Source organism: Fringilla coelebs (assembly GCF_963513975.1).
Source record: "Fringilla coelebs genome assembly, chromosome: 1".
Lineage (NCBI taxonomy): Eukaryota > Metazoa > Chordata > Aves > Passeriformes > Fringillidae > Fringilla > Fringilla coelebs.
The window spans coordinates 133076290-133089545 of record NC_140028.1 but is presented as its reverse complement, the minus strand read 5'-3'; the positions used below and the strand labels follow the sequence as shown (position 1 = coordinate 133089545).

Here is a 13256-nt window from a genome sequence, read left to right as displayed (position 1 = left end):
GACCATCTCGTGGGGTAGCTCTGAAATGAAAAGGACTATTATTAGGAGAAGAGTTCTGTTCTGTACTATTCCCACTGCCCAGAATTTAAAAAAAAATATTTTCTTGAAACATGGAGTGGAGGAGAAATCCTTGGGCAGATGGGAGATGTGTAATCAAGCCTCATTTTTACTATTCAATTTGCCCTTTGACAGGTTATTCATACCCCTCTCTCCCACACTGATTACAGGCCAATATACTTTTTCTTTTGACTTTTGTTCTTGTTTCCCAGCACCCACTGAGAGTGAACCCCAAGGGGGACAGATCCAGCAGGTTGAAATATCAGCACCTTTTCTCCAAGCTGAACGTGTTGCAGAGGGAACGAACAGCAGGGGGTGTTTGTTCTCTAACAAGATGTTTATAAACAAATGTCTCCGCTTTTCGCAGTAACTTTGCAGAGAAAGTGCTTGCTGTAAGCTTTCTCTCAGTGGCTTCTTGGATTGCAAAACAACCCACACAGTTCCTCTGTAGCACTCTAACAAAACCCTCTTCCTTTCCACTGCCCCAGAGGCTTCCCCACAGGTCCACTTTCTGTTCCTCTCAGGAAAACCCCGGGTTCCCTCCCAACCTCTGCGTCTAGCAGGATGCTCTGAAGCATCAGTCACATCCTTTGCACACTCACCACTCTCAAGAAAGAAACCATCTCCTCATTTTTCTAGATGGCTCTGCCCTGTGAAAGACATCAGGAGCCAGGGCAAGGGGTGAGGCATCCTGCCTTCATCCCTGATCCCCAGCTGTGGCCTTTCCAAAGAACACCCAGGCAAATAGGAACAAACATACAAAGATCTTACACTCTCCAGCCCTTCCCCATCCTCACACACACTCTTTCCTGGTCTGAACAGTGCTCCTGAGGCAACAGTTCACTTTAGGCACATCAGCTTTTTTTCTCAATTCTCATATGCAAAGTATATTCAATCCTCTATTCCTTCCCCACCACCAGAAGTCTTATCCTCCTGCAGCATCTGCATCTCCCAGACCTCTGCTTTGCCATGCTCAGCCTTGCCTGTCTCTCCTAGGAATGGCCAGCCCTTCTGACTCAATTCAAACTCTTTCATTTCTAATTCAACCTTTCCCTTTCATCTCCTTTATTTGGACACTTTCCATTGCATTTTTGTTTGCCATCCTCTTACCAACCTCAGCCAACGTTTCTCACTGCAGAAATCCTTTTTTTCTCCTGATTACTGAATATCATTCCCTTCTATGTCTAGAGACTCTTTGTCATCATTCGCCTATTCTGGTGGCCAATAAAACAACTGCAAGTCCTCCACATATATTTCTGATTATCAACTATAAAGCAAAATTATATCAGTCAGTTCTAAAAGTAGGTGAGATAGATCTCATCTAGATGTCTAGATCTGGGTAAAAAGCCAGTATAATGGTTGCACTGTATGCATTCTCCAGAAATGAGAGTAAATATTTCCTCAGAGGAACCAGAACCACTAACCACATCCTTAAAACACTAACCAAATCCTTCAAAAGATTATATAACAGATAGTGAATAGTTGTGCACAGCAAAAACTTGTGCCCAGAAATCTGGATGTATTAGATAAGGACACAGCTGAGAAGAGACAAAACGAACACTAACTCTTCCTCTGTCAGGATGCAGGGACATCGGGACAACATTCTGTTTATGGAGCAGTTTACACCTTTCCTATTGACCCCGGAAAATCTGGCTCTTGCCCATTGGAATCTGGCCTGAAGGCACTAGCTCATTTCACAACTATCTATCTATTCTCTTTGTATTTATAGAACTTCCTTACATTTTGCTCCAAATTGCTCTTCACTTCCTTTTTCAGTCCCCTAGCTTCAGAAAATTAAATGACAAAAGTAAAGACTCATAGTTCAACAGTTTCTTTTTAGATTTTTTGTTTAGCCAGGGGCCTGAATCTAATAGGTACTGGTATTGATATTAGCAGATTTTCCCTGTAAACTGGTATTCTTTTGGAGGAGGAGGCTGCTCCATTCTTCTTTGTATGTGTTACCATGACGCTGTCCAACATTAGAGAAAGTCACAATGGTGAATTTTTCCACGGCTTTTTCCTTTCTTAAAGGCAGTTACATTATAATAAGTTCAAGCAGAGAATCAATTGCTTTTTCATCCTTGTGATAGGCTAGGGATATAATGAAAATAGGTGAGAAAAGGCAGGACATTCTCTCTAAAATACCATCCTAACATAGAGAAAGCAAGGGCAAGCAACTGAGAAAGCAGGCATCAACATCTTTGCAGAGGCATTTTGCAAATGGTATTTTATTGCATGTAAGGCCAAACCCAGAATCTATGGGGAAGCAGAACAAGTTGACAAATTGCGTTTTCCACATTTCTGTTTATAGCAGTGTAACACCAAAGGTTCCTAGACCTGGTAGAAAGAGTGCTTTTACCACTAATTTCTGTGTCCAAGCATTTGATGAGTATCTCTTTCCTACATCCACAAAAGTAGTCTGTAAACTAGGTACTGGACCTGTCTTGCCTGATGAGCATTCTTGGAGTTGGTCTATTAGCTAGGATTTGGTAGGAAATAGTGGCAATGGCAGCTTTCCTTCAGAAATCTAGCTGCAGGAGACTAATTTGTAATAAAAAAACCTACAAGTAACCATGAAGTTTGAGAAAAAAATCCATCCAATTAGGATGTATGGAAAACTAAACTTTCTTGTAAATTCCTGCTTCACTGGTAGGGAAGAAATGCAGATCATAAACTGTGTTTCTTAAAACAACTTGTTCTGTTTGTTTGGGTTTTTCTCTAACAAGCTGTTATTATTAATAGAATGAAGCTCCTCTAATAACAAGCAGGTAAGTATTCACACAGCACATTCACTTGTTCACTCCGAGAGTTCACTCACAGGCAATGATCAATATTGGTTGGACCAATATTCTGAAACTAATCCCAGCTGTACTCAGTTTCAAAGAGCCATACTGGCACTCCAGATAATTCTCAGGAGATGTCTGGATAGTTCCTCAGAGGGTCTTACTTTTCATCACCAAGCACCAGCCATGGCTGTCTCTAGTACAGTCCAAGAGACACAATCCTCTCTCTGCTGATGCTCGTGGGCATTAGAAACTCTGTACAGACCTGGTGAACTCTGGGTTCAAATCTCACAAATGCATCAGGACTGCTAAGGCTTATCAGTCCTTGGAAACATTCACTAATTAAATTCTCATTAGGCATATTTCCTGGGTTTGGCCTATTGTTTTCTGGTACCCACTTCTTTATCCAAAATTATGCATCCTGTGGAGCCAATTCAGACAAGCCAGACAGAAGGCTCCTTTATCCAAGGTGTTACAAGGGTGGATTAAATCTTTTTTATCTGCTCAGTGCAGCGAGGATCTCAGCTGAAATGCCTTATCTGCTGGTGCAGTGCACTGTCAGAAGGACCTACATACCACAGTACAGGGTCTAGAGGGGAACAGCACAAGGGATGAGAGACCTGGAAGATGCAGCCAGTGAAATGCAGAAGGAAGAGCCAGTGTTGCTATTAGCAAATATTGAGAGGAGATATGAAAGAGCTTTCAATATATAAAACCTGTCTCAGAAACTACTAGAGCAACCAGCTTAAATTACAACACTTTCATTAGAAAATAAAACCTTCAAATGTTACAGATAAAGAAGAAATGAGACATAGTTTCACAGATTGGTAAGGAGCATTTAAGAACATGCTAGACTAGGAAAAATGGATGCTCATTTGTGTATAAAAATTTAAGAGCCCCATCCCTCCTTTCTCTTTTTTCTGTTATGATAAATTGTTCTATTTAAGAAGAGACACACACTTTTACTTAGAATCAGCCTTTAATTCCCATTTAGTGAACCGATGCAGAATAAAAACTTATTTACATGTCTTTCATACACACAAAAAATATTTTAACTTAAACACAATTAAAACCTGTCAAAAGATTAAAATATCAAAAACTATCAAATTAAATAAGGACATCCACTGCACTAAGAGCTTTGAGCCATTTGGTTGTTTGCATTTGGCATAAAAGACACTCAGAAAGTGAAAATGAAAAACACCTGTATGCGAGCCTATTTTAAGGTTTATGAAGCCTGAGAATATACCAGTAGACCAGTAAAAGATGCAATGTCATAAGCTCCATCATGATGGAAGTCTAGAATGAGACTCAAAGGTTTAAAACAGACTTGGACAGGTAGAATTTGGTTAGAAATTAGAACAGACTTTCTAAAGGTAAGTTTCATTAGGCTTTGACAAAATAGCCTAAAAATTTACGAAATCTACACTGGCATTGGAGATATCAAGAATACTTTTTATGTCAATGTTCAGGTGTGAATTAATTATAATTTCTTTTTCCTTCCCACCCTTTTGCAGCATCCTTTAAAATCCCTACTTGACTGTTTAAACTACTTGACTGTTTGTGATAAACCACTATATTCACAATACCTTCCCACCTCTCATCACAGTTGATCTTTCAATGCATACGTTACAGAACTACAGCAGGAGGAATACAAGTTACACTTTGCTTTTCATCAGTCATAAACAGAGGAGGAAATTTTGTTAATTCTGATATTATGGGCAACAGAAAAAGTTTCTGTGGTACCTCAGTAGCAAAGAGAAGACGTGGACACACAGCAGCACTGGAGCACTTGCCTGGCTGAGGCTAGGACCTGGTCTTGCTTCAAACAGGGATCTGCACCAGGTGAGCTTGGACACCCTGTACAACCTGTGCAATTCTGCCAGTCTGTGCTGGACACCAACAGGACACTTTCAGGGTTCCTACAGGTCTGGATATACTTTTTGGAACATGCTAAGGACCACATTCTCACAACTGAATATGATGAACACAGTTCTTGTGCCTAAAGATGATGCTGGATGTGCGCAGTGGCTGGAGCTGCCTGGGTGTTGGCTGACAAAACATAGCTCCAGGTCTGTGTGAAAGCTCAGCAACCCTCCCAGGTGCTAAAGTTGGTGGGCAGATCTCTGCATCTGCCTTGCAAGTTTGCTTGTTCCTGCTAGTAGAGAAAGCAAGAAGCACCCCATGCAAAATTAAATAGAATTTCCATGGGAGAAAATTGCTTTCCTTAAGAATTCTTGTATGCCAACACTTTAATTCTTTTCAAAATCAAGCCCTAGATTACCCAGCCTATTAAATTGTTGCCTGCTCATTTTCTTCAATATTGGTCACAAGGCAATTTGATTCATGAGTTCCAATGTCACCACGGTATATGGCGTTGTCAAACCCAGCTGTAAACATCTGTCGATCACGTCTTCTTTTATAGAAACAATACAGTGTGAGGCCAGTGCCAGCCAGCAGAAGGAAGATCAGTACAAAAATCATCCCACCTAAACCACTTGATGATGAAGTAGGAGCTTTGTTTCTTGATGCTGCAGAAGACAAAACACAACAATTGCTACAAATGCCCAGAGAGTGCTGTTGCATACAACAAATATCTCCCTAAGTAAGCAACTGAGTTAAAACAAAAGTACTGAACAATCATAATAGCAGTTAAAATTGATGCATATTCCAGCTAAATAATGCAAAATTTGGTTCAATCTGTTCTAAGGAACATTACGTTGTACTACATAGACAACTTGTAAGGAAAAAAAAGACATCCAGTTTGAGAGAAGTGCTCTCATTTTAAACAGATATAAAATAAAATAATCATGACAGTTAAATGGGTATTTAAATGAAAATTTCTGGAGGAAATTCCACTTGTAAATAATGAATGCCTATAAACCTATTGAAATTTCTGTTTATTTGGCTTAAAAGAAACCAACTTACCATTATTGACAGGTGAATCATGGGTTGGCTCAACTTCAGCAACTTCAAAATTAAGAAATATGTATATTATACAGTTTGAAAGCAACAGTTCAATAAGTAATGCATACATAATTTTTACTTTGTGTTCATAACAAATTTTAAATAATCATAGAATCATAGAATGGTTTGGGTTGGAAAGAGCTTTAAAGACCATTGAGTTCCAGCCCCCCTGCCCTGGACAGGGACACATTCCGGAGACCAAGTTTCTCAGAAGCCCCTACCCAACCTGGCCTTGAACATTTCCAGGGCTGGGTATCCACAACTTCTCTGTCCCAGTTGCTCACCACCTTCACATTAAAGAATTTCCTCCTAATATGTAATCTAAACATAGTCATTTTTATTTTAAAGTCCCTTGTCTTGTCACTACATGCCCCTGAAAGAAGTCCCTCTCCAGCTCTCTTGTGGGCCCCCATTAGGAACTGGAAAGCGCTATAGGGTCTTCCTGGACTCTTCTCTATCCAGACTAAGCACAGATTTCATACGAGGTCTCTCAGCCTGTGCTCGTATGAGAGGTGCTCCAGCCCTCAGATCATCTTCAAAGTCCTTCTCTGAACCAAGCTGAGTCGGCTTTTAAAAGTAGGTTATTTCAAATAGTTTTAAAATTAGGTAATTTCTAATGGTTTTAAAATAATCTAGTTGAGTTTTTCTTGTGCTGGGGGCCCCAGAGCTGAACAAAGTATGTGCACATGAAAAAATATATGAAAATGTATTTTGACAAATGATGCTGAATCCATGAAATGTACTCGCTAAAAATATTTGTAAAAGAAGAAAACCTCAAGACATCATTCATTGCTTTGAACACTTTTTATGTAAGGCAGATTGTGTTCAAAGTTTTTACTCTTCCACAGTGTAAAGCTTAAGACTTCATAGTAAAGAATTCCAATTTTTACACTAGCAAAAATGAAAATCCCAGTTGTACTTAGCACTTTAGCTGTAGTTTTAGGCAGGTTCCTTTTCCTCCCTCCATTTGCTTGGGGGTTATGATTCAGTTAATTGCTTGCTGGACTGACTGGCTGGACCCTAAAAAGTTCATGGATGACTCCATTGCCAACTTGCCAACATGTGAAGATCCACAGGCAGAACTGGTCCCCACTACATCAATTACATTTGTGTGGTGGATCTGTTTGCCAGCAGCAAATGTGGCCTATTCCACACTGTCTCCCAGCTGATGTGTGCAAGCACAGCTGGGTCTGTGCACACACATTGACCCAGAACAGCTGCATGTGTGCAGATTTACATCCTGCATGTTTTATGCAGTGCTGCTGTGTGCACAAGCAGGACTTGCCCCAGCCTGTGACACTCAGATTTCTCATCAGCTGTGATCTAAAACACCACAGGCCCACAAGTAACCATTACAAATGAAAGCTGTTTGGTTGTCCTGACCTGTCTCACTGTGCCCCTGTCAGCAGAGAAACAAACTGGGCCCCACTGCCCACCCTCTGTTGCTTTCTCCTCGCTCACCCAGCAGATCCCAGCACAATTCACCGTGGTGGTAGTGTCCCCACCAGCAGCACCTACCTTCTCTCTGCAGGAGCTTTTGCACAGGTTTTTGCAGGTGACTTTGCACTGCTTCCCCTCAGCTTACCTACCAGGAGAGTATCTGCCTTTCTTCTCAGCACCCTCCAGTTTAATCATCTGCTCGTCATCTACTGCTCCTTGCACTCTAACCATAATATCCATGAATCTTCTCTGCACTCTCAACAGATGATATGTCCTTCCCTACCCCAGGGCCCAGTAAATGCCCAGAAGTCAATGCTTTTAAACTGAGGGAAGGGAGCAGTGACTCGGATTATTCTCCAATATTATTCCTCACCATTTTAAACAGAAATTACTCTTGGTTTTGATTCAAATGCACATGCATCAGCATCAATGCATGAAGTGTACCCAATGTCTAAACACCGATGGCCTGATGTATATCAACCACGTCTTTGAAAATAAACCAAAGCACAGAAATTCAAAACTTACTTTTGGGGATTTTGCAAATAAAATTCTGGTCAACAGAGCAGTAATAGGTCCTCCAGGTTCCGCTTGAGACATCCATGTCAACACAGTGTTCATCAAAAAGTACTGTAGGCTCTCCTTTCTCCCAGTTGACATATTCTACAGCACTTCTGTCCATCCATATCCATTCTCCTAAAATCAAATGTATTACCTAGTGAGTGAATGAAGTGGAGAATAACTTCTAGTCTACTGGTCACAATGACAGATCAGATCAGATCTGGGATTTTTTAATTGATTCAGCTGGTATCACAGAGCACTTATTTCTCATTCTAAAGAAGTTATTTCTCACTCTTTTAACACCCAGCATTTTTCAGGTGGGAGGGTACCAAATGCAAATGCTCACAAACTTCATTAGTGTTCTCAGCTGTCACTGATGTAAGGAAGACCTGTCCAGCTTCCCAGGGACCTTTAGCTGAGGCCTGCACCCAGGACTGTCCCTGGGAACCTTAAGAAAAGCAAACCACCTGTACAAGGCAGTATCAGCAGTGCCAGCACACAGAATGCTCAGGAAATTTTCTTTATGTGCATATTCAAGATCAGCAAATAACTACTTTATTAGAGCTGGATTAATTAATTATCTTTGCAAATTGAATTAGCTCTCTCTTTAATCATCTCATGTGCTGACTGTCATGCATCTCTCATCAAATAGGAATCATAGCTATCTTCCCTCCCTCTGTGTGTGCTTTTGTGGCAGCATATCCTGGTATACCCAGCGGCCTCAGTGCCACATCCTCTGTCCCTCCCCTGCAGCTGCACCTCCCTCCTGCCCCTGATTGCACTGTAGGGGACAGGTCAGGAACAAGTCACTGCTTTTGTAGTGCTCATTTTCAGCTAGAACAGATCAACCTGGCCCACCATTCCTGGTGGTGAGAGACACAGACTTGAGCAAAAGTTGGAGCCCAGTCTAGACTCAGTCTGGAGGTTTACCCTCAATGTCTGCCAAGAAAAACTGGATTCAGAGTTATGATGATATAGAATACAGTACCAAATTTGCAGTTACAGCAGTTAAAAAAAAACAAAAAACAAAAATCCAAACAACTCCATTAAATATATTTGGAAAAGAATGAAAGATTCCACCAAAAATTTATGGAAAAAACCACTGAAATTTAGATTAATAATTTTTTTCTAGGCAGCTCATATGAGATGCTATGCTCTATGTCATCTAGAAATAAATTTTAATTTCATTTAACTCAGCATTTAATGACAAGACAACGTCACAATACTACAGTGGTTAAATGTCAAGTAATTTGAGTTTAAAAAGGCAACAGGAAACATTTTTAGTAAACTACTGCAGTGCTAAGGTAAAACCTTTTACAGACAAGTATACTCTAATTGCAAAAAAGATACAGAAAACACAGACCTCTTGGTGGTTTATGTTTTACATATTTTAGCAGAAAAGCTATTGAATGTTTATAAGGTTTTTTTCACTGATTACTTATTAAATATTTTGCATATTTGTACTTTTATTTAGTGAGTTAGTAGTGCTCAGTATTCCCTCTGTTTACTCAGTATCTATTTTCATCTCAGTATGCATTGTGAAATAATTACCATCAATATTTTTGAACAATCCTATCCAAAACTTTCTGAAGTCACTTGCAAGTGGAGACAAGTAAAGTAAGAGAAAATTCATTTCAGCCGAATCTTCTATGGAAACCAGAGAGGCACCTAAAAGTATAAATTAAAGATTACATACAATTTCAGTGAGATTTTTCATTACAAATTAATTATATTTCATAATAAAATAATTATCTATTATAGTGAAAAAATCATTACATACTCCATAATCAGCATTGCCAAATAGCAAAAAGGCTTGATAATAAATTTAATTTAGGTGTAGCTTATAATTGATACACACATTAAGTATTATTATTTTGGTTCTGGATTAAAAATCCAAAAACACAAACAACCTGTAAAATATCCTATTTTAAAAAGGGCACTTACCCATTTGAATACACATCATGGAAGCATCAGGCCAACTTTCCTCAGAAGTGGTGTGAACATAGTAACAGTGCCCACGGAAGGGAATCCAAGATCTACCACGCTTTGGTTCAGGACACTTCCCAGGAAGCTGAGGTGGCTCACTAGGGATTAACTCTATTAAGAAGACACACTCTATTAAGAAGGTTTCAGGGGAGTTTTAAAACCTAAGGGAAATATGTACTCCTGAACCACACATCAACCCTACAAGTACGACTTTTATTCCAGGAAAAGGAATATCCCATAGATTTAACTCATTATGAAGTATTGAATTAAGCTTCACAAACTAGTAATAAACTATCCTCATTGGAGCTGGTTCCCCAGGCTGCTAAAGGAGGCTTACACCAGTCTAACTGCAATTGTCTTCAACACTGCAATTTTTACCTAAAATTTGTGAAGCAGAATGAGGAATGAGTCAGCATACATAAGGGATCTCAACACCACAACTCTTGTGGCTTGTATCTAGCCAGTTTCTAGAAAAGTCAGAGAACTTGTCTGTACCTGCCCTTGTACATCATACAGCCTAATCAATGAAAAATCAGAATTTATAGCCTATTTCATCACCTTAATAAAGACAAAACAGAGCTTAAATTAGTATAAAATTTCCTGTGAATTATGGTGCAGAAATGATGATTTTCGTATATAATTTGTAACATGTTTGAAAATTGCTTGCAATATTTGAGCACTGAAGTATTTGGGCAGAAGCAACAAACTAATTGATGTGGCTCCTACATTGACAGAAGTTTCTTAACTCACAATATTTCAAAAGATAGTTTTAAATGTGAAAGCATATCATTAATATATTTATAGTTAGGCTAAAGTTGATTGAGTCTGTAGTTCTTGACAGACATGGATGCAAAAAACCACTATGGCATGGGGCTTGAAATATTGCAGCTGTTTTTATGCTGTGCGTGTATTGACTGATCTGTGAAATGAAGTGTCTGGAAATCACACGAGACAGACTGGATCAGACTGGATCTACTCCTTAAAAAAAGTAAGAGTTTATCACAAGGCATACACAGTCTATCACAACCTTTGCATATGCGGAAAAACTAAATTCAAATAAAGACATTAACTCAAATTCCAACCTCCCAAATCACATTGGAACTTACCATTGGATTGCTTACAGAGGGATAGAAATGTTTCATTGCAAGATGCTGTCTTCCAAAAACCATCCAAATCTAAATAGACACAGGCTTTGTTTTTATTTGGTTCTCCACTGCCCCAGTTAAGATACCTGCTCCTCCTTCTGTCTGACCATACGTATTGGCCACCAGTCTAAAAGCAAATCACAGTTATGATTATGTCACTCACATACAAGAATTAGGTTGGAAGAACATTAAGATTGCACTTGAATGCATGCAAAAATTAGGAAAATATAAGAATCATGGTTTCTTGCACAAGATTATGTAATGAATATGTAAGAAACTGGTCCATACTCCCACTCTCCACAGCAGGTGGTAGGTGGACCACATCTGTGGTCCTACAGACGTTTAGCATGCAGCCTACACTATTCAATTCACACCATTTGTCTCATGGCCTAAGTGGGCAAAAGGTCTTGAGGTAATAAATGTGAATATACAGATGAAGATTTCATCAAATGAGTCCACATATGCACACAGATCAAACAAAGATTGCAGAGAAACTATTCCTCTAACACAGGCTTCTCTGGGTATTCAGAAAGCAAAGAGGAAAATCTGAGATTTCACTGGAGAGAGAAAACTGATGAGGTTTTCCTTGGGGCTGGACCCCAGAACTCTGCCACCAATATTGACTGGGCTTGTGGTAATTTTGTGGGTCTCACATGGGCCAGCTACCCAGAGATGAGCTAAGCACAAGGCACCGTCTTCAGCTCCAAAAGCCAGCCTAAGGAGTCCTCATTGCCACAGCCCTGCTCTCTCCACTATTGCCCAGCATGAGCTCTTGTACTGCTGGGCTGTGAATTGAAACAAAAACTTGAACTCACATTAAACGGACTATTTTAACCCATTTTTTTCCTTTCGTGTGTTCCACAGTGTGCCTTCAGAAACAGCACTGCTCCACCACAGGAGCATGTGGTAGACCATGGAGGAGGAAGTGAGAGCTTCATTGCTGCTTTTACCACTGGAGCCACTCAGGGCTGCAGCTACATCCTTGCTGGTCTTTGAAGTGTGGGCTGTGGCAGTTCTTGTTCACACAATGGACAAATATTGAGATGTGCAAATCCCCTCAAGTGGAGGGAAGTCAGGAACCTCTGCAAGACTTTGATTCCTGTCACACATCTATGGATCTGACTAATAGCTCATCTAAGGTAATGCTACAACTGTCACAAGCAATTGGATTGGACTCACTATGTTGCTGTTAAGGCCAATCCATACGGGCTCCCCGTGCTTTAATATTTGCAGCCACAGGAAAGATTCAGCATAAGGATCCAGGATACTGGCCAGTTCTGCAGACTGGTCCCTGCAATTCTTCTCTGCTTTTTCCCAGCTCATTTTGTAGTTGATGACTTCATAGCGGTCATCACCGTAATTGTTAAAGCCAAACTCCGGAACTGTGGGTTGGGAGTGCGGCAGTTTGGGGTCTGTAACAAGCAAAAGAACAACCAAAAATCTAACTTTGTATTGGCTCAGACTTATAACCCTGAGAGAATATCTAGTATACTGGAATTAAGAGAAACTGCAATATCAAATTCAAATATATCCAAAAATCCCTGCAGTGATGAAAGCCGCATGTTCATGTACTGTGACAAAATTTTCTAATACTTGTCAGAATGACTTTTTAGCATAAGCATCATGCCCAGAAATACAACTGTTAAGCACAGACCTACTTAAATCTTATTGTACCATATGTAGGGCATTAAAGAGAACAAGTCCTTCAATTTTTCCATTATATATTGGCATTTGTTGTATTTCTGACAAGGAACAGGGTATGAAAAACACACCATGAACAAGCAGAGTGATGTGACTGCTGCTGCTGAAACTGTCTGAGAAAGAATGTAAAGGAAATCAAGCAGGGCAGTTTTGAAAAATAAGGAACTTTCAGTGTTTTTAGTATACCATTAAAAAGTCCAGTTTTGAAGATGTAAAGACAATTCACTCAGCCACCTTTGATTGCTAAAAGTAGTAAACTACGTGATGATACATAGATCTATTTTTGCTGTTGTTGTTATTTACTGGTCTAGTTTTTGAAATAGAAAAAATTAAGATATTTTTTCCAAAGAAATAAAATGTGTGATCATCTTGTTAAAATGGTCCATAGTGCATGTGATACTGTCATTAATTTCAGTTAGGTTAGGGGAGCATTACAGGAAAGTCACTTTTAGCACCAGTTTGAAATTACCGCAATAAATCAGGTCTACTAGAAAGTGGCAAAAGAAAACTCACCAGAACTTTTTTGGCAGATGTAACTTTTGCTTGCTTTACACCCTTCATCTTTCCATTTCCCTGCCTGTTCAATGGGGTTCTTCATCAAAAAGACACAATCATCCTGCAA

General features: G+C 39.7%; 1 protein-coding gene across 1 annotated transcript in view; it reads right to left on the bottom strand.

Annotated features, from left to right (window-relative positions):
• Positions 1-3806: 3806 nt before the first annotated feature.
• LOC311163456 (macrophage mannose receptor 1-like) overlaps positions 3807-13256 on the bottom strand; it is a 30780-nt gene continuing 21330 nt past the window's right edge. Inside the window, exons 23-30 of the mRNA XM_084222310.1 lie at positions 13148-13250; positions 12113-12345; positions 10895-11060; positions 9747-9899; positions 9354-9470; positions 7770-7937; positions 5766-5807; positions 3807-5368 (exon numbers count right to left, since the gene is read on the bottom strand). Coding sequence (XP_084078436.1) covers positions 5130-5368; positions 5766-5807; positions 7770-7937; positions 9354-9470; positions 9747-9899; positions 10895-11060; positions 12113-12345; positions 13148-13250 — 1221 coding nt within the window. The 3' untranslated portion in view covers positions 3807-5129. The remainder of the gene's footprint in view (positions 5369-5765; positions 5808-7769; positions 7938-9353; positions 9471-9746; positions 9900-10894; positions 11061-12112; positions 12346-13147; positions 13251-13256) is intronic.